At 32.6% G+C, this 6,922-nt stretch overlaps 1 protein-coding gene across 1 annotated transcript in view; it reads left to right on the plus strand.

The window, feature by feature from the left end:
• Positions 1-2,277: 2,277 nt before the first annotated feature.
• Positions 2,278-6,922, plus strand: part of LOC135196736 (uncharacterized) — a 47,744-nt gene continuing 43,099 nt past the window's right edge. The window contains exon 1 of the mRNA XM_064223554.1: positions 2,278-2,396. Within this exon, the coding sequence (XP_064079624.1) occupies positions 2,339-2,396 (58 nt within the window). The 5' untranslated portion in view covers positions 2,278-2,338. The remainder of the gene's footprint in view (positions 2,397-6,922) is intronic.

Below are 6,922 nucleotides of genomic sequence, written 5' to 3' on the forward strand. Positions count from 1 at the left end.
GTTGAGGTAAGTTAAGCTGTATTCTTAGGAAAAAATGAGTCGTCTGTTAATATGATAAAAATATTCTTGATATCTGTAATTTTTTTTATCTTTTGCTCTCACCTCTGTAACCTATGATAATATATTTACTTTAGAATTTACGATTATATATATATATATATATATATATATATATATATATATATATATATATATATATATATATATATATATATATATATACGTATAAAAAAGTCCATTAAAAACAAAACACTTTGGTCTAAAACTGAGAACTATATTTCGGTGGTCTGTCTACCACCCTTATCAAGCAGTGAATGACAGAAGTTACATTGGCGAAATATATAGTGGGAGAAATCCCCTTAAGTGATGCCTGGTGTCCTTGCTGAGCTGCTGTCGGTTCTGTTAATTGGCTTAATCCTCTTCATCATCGCTTAAGGAAGACATTGTCAATATGGTCAGAATCCCAGGCTCCATTGGAGATGTTGATCCTATTAACTTGTTGTTTTATCAGGGAAGATTCCACCATTTGACATTTGTATCGACAGCTGCTCTTGTATAAAATTCGGGATGAGTTTCAATCCGGTGTATGGTTCGTGTTATTTATATGATGGAAAATTGCCGAACTATGTTTTCATATCTAACTGAGCGTTTGCGTCCAGTTAATCTCTCTGAGAGAGGTTTACATGTGTATCTATAGTATGACTTCAGTCCCTACAGGGAATTTCACAACTTCCTACATTGTTACAAACTAGTTTCTGCTGGATGTCAATTAATGATCTCCTTAGTGTATTCGGATAAGTATAAATGAAAGGGTTGGTGTGACCTAAGGTTTTTGTGATCTCTCGTAAATTGTCCACGTGAGAGATTATGATTTTGTTTGCTTAATTTTCCTTTTCTTTGTTTTCTTTGCGTTTGCACTTTTCATACAAACCCACAGAAAACAGAGAAAAGGAAAAATACACAAACTAAATTGCATCCATCACGTAGACAATTTACGAGATCACAAAAACCTTTGGCCACTCCTACCCCTTCATCTTCATTTATTGGAATATACTAGGGAAATCATTAATTAACGACCAGCAGAAACTAGTTTCCAAAATATAGGCGCTTATGAAATTCCCTGTAGGGACTTGAATAAGTCATTCTATGGATACACATGTAAATCTCTCTCAGAGAGATCAACTCAACATAAACGCTCAGTTAGATACGGACAACATAGTTCGGCAATTTTCCATCATATAAGTAACACAAACCATACCGACGTGGTTCCGAAGTCACGTAAAGCCGTTGGTCCCGTTGCTGAATAACCACTGGTTTCATGCAACGTAAAAACACCATACAAACAAACAAACCATACCATGGATTGAAACTCATCCCGAATTTCATACAAGAGCAGCTGTATATACAAATGTCAAATGGTGGAATCTTCCCTGGTCAAACAAGATGATAGGATAAACCTTTCCAATGGAAGTTGCGATTCTGACCAAATAGACAATAATTATCACCCTTAAGGCAACGATGAAGAGGATTAAGATAATGAACAGAACCTACGGGAACTCAGCTGCAGCCCCAGGCATCACCTAAGGGTATTTCTCCCACTTATATATTTCGTCAATGTAACTTCTTCTGTCATTCACTGCTTGATAAGGGTGGTAGTCAGTCCACCGAAATATAGTCCTTAGCTTTAAACCAAAGTTTTTTAATGGGCCTTTTATACTTGAAACGAATCCTGTTTTAACAGAAAAATTTACTTACACACACACACACACACACACACACACACACACACACACACACACATATATATATATATATATATATATATATATATATATATATATATACATATGTATAATATATTATATATAAAATGTATGTGTGCGTGTTTGATTTTGAATCAAGAAAAAATTAAAAACTTGATGATTATATGAACAAAAGTTAAAGCCACGAAAAGAAAAATGAAGGCACTGGAGGTGCCAAAGTAACTGGGTAATAACACAAAAGTACTTGGCATCTCCGGTCTTTCAAGTTTCCTTTGTGGTTGTAACTTTGTTAATATATAATATATATATATATATATATATATATATATATATATATATATATATATATATAAATATACACCTGTGTGTGTCTGTGTGTCTGTGCGCGTGTGCGTGCGTGGGTGTGTTTGTATCTAGATCTTCCACCGTTGTCATACTGGCATATGTGTAGCTTCATAACGACAGTTTTTCTCGTGTTTCTCTCTAATTTATCTTAAGCTGGACCAATCGACAACAGAAAGGTTACCATCAGTGAAATAACAGCAGCTGCCGAGGGTCAGTACGAATGCGAGGTCATGAGGGAGGCACCCTTTTTCGAAAGAGATTCTGAAACACAGAACCTTACAGTCATCAGTAAGTACATTTCGTCACTTATATTTCGCTACACACAAACATAACACACAACACCACACACCCACCCACACACCACACACACACCACACACACACACACACCACAACGAAGAGATTTAGATATATGATTGATTAGATAGATATATATATGATAGTATAATATATATATAGTATAGATATATAGAGACGATAGATATATAGATATAATACGATATATATATATACATATAGTAGATAACTATATATATATATATATAATTATAATTTATAGATAGGTATATATAGATAATATATTATATATATATATATATTTATATATATATATATATATATTATAGATATTATATATATGTTATATTATATATTTATATATATGTATATATATATATATAATTATATATAGATATATATCTATATCTATTATATATAGATATATATGACTTAGATATATATATAATTATAATATATATAATATAGGTATATATTATATATAATATTATATAATATACATATTATTTAGATATTTATATATTTATGATATATACATATATTAGATATAATATATATACTATTTATCATTTAATTATATATATATATATATGTAATATAGTATATAAAGATATATATTTAACATATACGTACATATATATAGGCATACTTACATGTATAAAATAAATGCTATATATAGTTACTCTGCACATTGCTTATACATTAATTTTCGTTGATTTAAAACCTTCAATATGTGTATATTTATGTATATATATATATATATATATATATATATATATATATATATATATATATATATATATATATATATATATATATATATATATATATATATATATACATAACACTAGGTTCGTTTATCACACATTACCGCAGGTAAAACAATAAGAGGTAGGGTGTAGTTCTTCACTTCTTGTGACTTTATTTCCAAGCAATGACGAAGGACTGATACAGTGTTAGACATCTCAACACACAACAGTTTGAGACTACAGATCCACCACTGCGAGTGTCAAAGTAAAAGTGGCTTCAAAACTCATTAGGACTAGTGGTAGAAATCACAATATACTCATGCGGGACAATACTGACGAAGAATAAAGACCTAGGAGACAAGAAATCCACAAATGACATGTGTCAGGGCGAGGGGCGAAAAAACTCAGGTACTGTATTTACAAATTATGTGGTAATCTTTTTCTCATACATCTCTACTGCCTTCATTAAGTTTTAATGGTTGCTATCATTAAGATTTATTGGTTACTATCAAAGGACTGAAAGTAGACGAATCAGGTGCTTTGGTAATTCTAAACAGAACTGTGTATATACAAAAAATGGGTAGTCTTTTGAGTGATGATACCCTTACCAAGAATGAAATAAATACCCGTTGGATAATGTGGATGGGGATTTCAATAGAAAAGTGAAAAACTTATTACAAGGAAATGACAGCCTAATAACTAAGTTGTGACCTCTTCATCGATATCGTATTGCTTGGTACAGTAAAAACTCACAAAACATATTTTCCTGCCGAGCCAATCATTAGCTCCGTTGATTCCGAGTCTTGTAGTCGAGCAAATTACCTAGTGGGTATTCTCAATCCCTAGGTGTGGGCCATCTCTGACGCAAATATCAAGAATTATGTGGACCTGATGAATAAACTAAATAATGTAATAGTGAATCCAGGCTTGTGAGTTTAATGTGGTATCACTATTCACGAAGGCGTCAATTGATGATCTGCTGGAGTTCGGAATCATTAGAAAACACAGCTGGATATCCAATTTTCCAAGAACACTGTAATTGAACTTATTAAATTATGTGTAAAAGAATGTAAACCTGAATTCAATGGGAAAGTTTACAAAATTTTAGTATAACGATGTAGAACCCTCTATCCCCAGTATAAAGTAATTCTTACATGGAATTTTTTAAATGAAAATATATTAAATAAAATCATTATACAATGTAATATGGTTCAGTTGCGTTGACAAATATAATTTGTTTACTGCCAGCAAACGAAAATGTAAAAAAACTTAGTTGCCAAATCAAATCAATGAACACCATCGATTTTAAATTCAGTATGGAAAATAAAAAGGACAGGTCCCTACCCTTTTTGGATTGCTTGAAGCGTAGAAATAGTAATGAGCTTAAACACAATGTTTACAAGAAACCAATTAATAGTTCTTCTTATATGCATTTTTATTCTGGTCAAAGCAGTAAGGTTAAGAAATCAGAGTTCACATCAATGTTTTAGGAGCATTACGTAAATATAGCCCTGAATATATTAATGATGAAATAGATAAGATTAGGAATACACGTAAGAAACTGAAATATACTGACAATGAATTAGAAGCGACGAAAAGACTGTATATAAAGAAAAAAAAACTTACAACACAAAAACTTCGATTGTACTACCATATAGTAATGGTATGAAACTTATCCCTCATTTTAATGAAAAGTTTTATGCTTATGTCGTATGGGACAGTAAAACGACGAAACATATACTGAGAAAAAACTCTCCCAACAATACTAAAGGATATGTATATAAAATTTCATGTAAGTCTTGTGACAACCGTTATATTCCTCAAATAGGTAAAACACTGGGAACGAGAATAGAACAGCATAAGTAAATGTATGAGACATGCACAGGTGAACAGTGGAAATTTTTGTAAATGTTAGTAGAAACAATCATGCTATCAACTGGGAGGGAAAAGAAAAGACAGTGTATTCTAATAATGCTATGGAATGATATACCATTGAATATAGCGATATAAAAGAAAGTTGGGGCAATATTATGAATGTCAGTCAAGGCATGCATAAATTTAATCCTATACTCTCAAAAGAAATTTGTAAAATTTTAAATTTCAAGGAAGCCAGTAGAGATGTATGGATTATGATTATCATATTTGTGAACACAGTACTGGGCCAGAAGAACTAATGAGTGTTTCGCCCCACCCTTTCTGACACCTGTCAGGTGTGGATTTGTAGTCTACTAAGGTTTGTATTGTGTTGGTATTGTCCCACACGAGCAGGTGATTTCTGCCACTAGCCCTAAGGAGATTCAAAACTACTCTTACCTTGACACCTGTCAGTGGTGGATCTGTCATCTCAGGCCATTGTGTATGTTCGTCAGTGCTGTCTCTATAGTGTATACGCATATTGTGATTTCTAATACTATGTAACAGTCCTATGCCAATGTCTTCGAAATAAAAAATAAACCGGTCATGACCTACACCCTGCCTATTAATAGTTATCTTAATGATTGTATATAAAACATGATGTGATAAAATGTCATAAAAAAGAGTTACATTTTCCAAAAGGACCAATTAGCTCTCATGGTGGAAGTGCAATTTCCCTGCTCTCTATGGGTAAACAGGTATTCGGTATTAATTCATACCTCTCTAGATGGCTCAGCAGTTACTGTCAAATAGAGTGGTTGGAAAGGTACTGTGTCAAGTGTTCGAGACACTTCAGTACCATTCCATTCATCACTTGAAAACTTGAAAATTCTCCTTCGGGCATATTCCCAAAATAGCGTGAATTGCATATATATATTATTAAGCTCAATTGCACATATATATATATATATATATATATTATATATAGATATATAGTATATATATATATATATATATAAATAAATTAAGCTACAAATTTCATTTAGAAATTTGTAGCTTAATAATTATATAAATATATATATATATACACACTATATATATATATATATATATATATATGTCTCACATTACCGTGATTCATATACTATATCGAACTACCAAATGTCCTTTAATATCTAATTCACTCTACTCGAATTAACTATATTTGTTTTCATATATGCTTAACCGAGAGAGAATTTATTAAGCGATAATAGAATTGGCGATCGACAGGCGCGAACCAGCGACTTCCCAATTCCAGGACTGGCAGTGAAGCCTTAAACCACCCCGACACCGCAAGAGATATAAGTTCTGCCGCCTCCCACCTGAAATACCTTTCGCGAGGACAGGTATTTTTTGTTTTGGAGACTGCATCAACCATCTCGTTCTCGGTGGCGTGGTAGAGCTTTTCCCGCACGTAGTCACTATAAGTCTATCAAATTACCGTGATTCATATACATATATCGAACTACAAATGTCCTTTAACATCTAATTCGCTCTACCTCGGAATTAATATATTTTCATATATGCTTAACCGATGGGAATTTATTAAGCGATAATAGAATTGGCGATCAACAGGGGCGAACCAGTGAGATTGGTTGATGCAGTCTCCAAAACAAAAATACCTGTCCTCGCGAAAGGTATTTCAGGTGGGGGAGGCGGCCTGAACTTATATCTCTTGCGGTGTCGGGGTGGTTAAGGCTTCACTGCCAGTCCTGGGATTGGGATTAAGTCGCTGGTTCGCGCCTGTCGATCGCCAATTCTATTATCGCTAAATAAATTCCCCCTCGTTAAGCATATATGAAAATATATTAATTCCGAGGTAGAGCAAATTAAATATTAGAAAGGACATTTGTAGTTCGATATATGTATATGAATC

Source organism: Macrobrachium nipponense, chromosome 18 (assembly GCF_015104395.2).
Source record: "Macrobrachium nipponense isolate FS-2020 chromosome 18, ASM1510439v2, whole genome shotgun sequence".
Classification (NCBI taxonomy): domain Eukaryota; kingdom Metazoa; phylum Arthropoda; class Malacostraca; order Decapoda; family Palaemonidae; genus Macrobrachium; species Macrobrachium nipponense.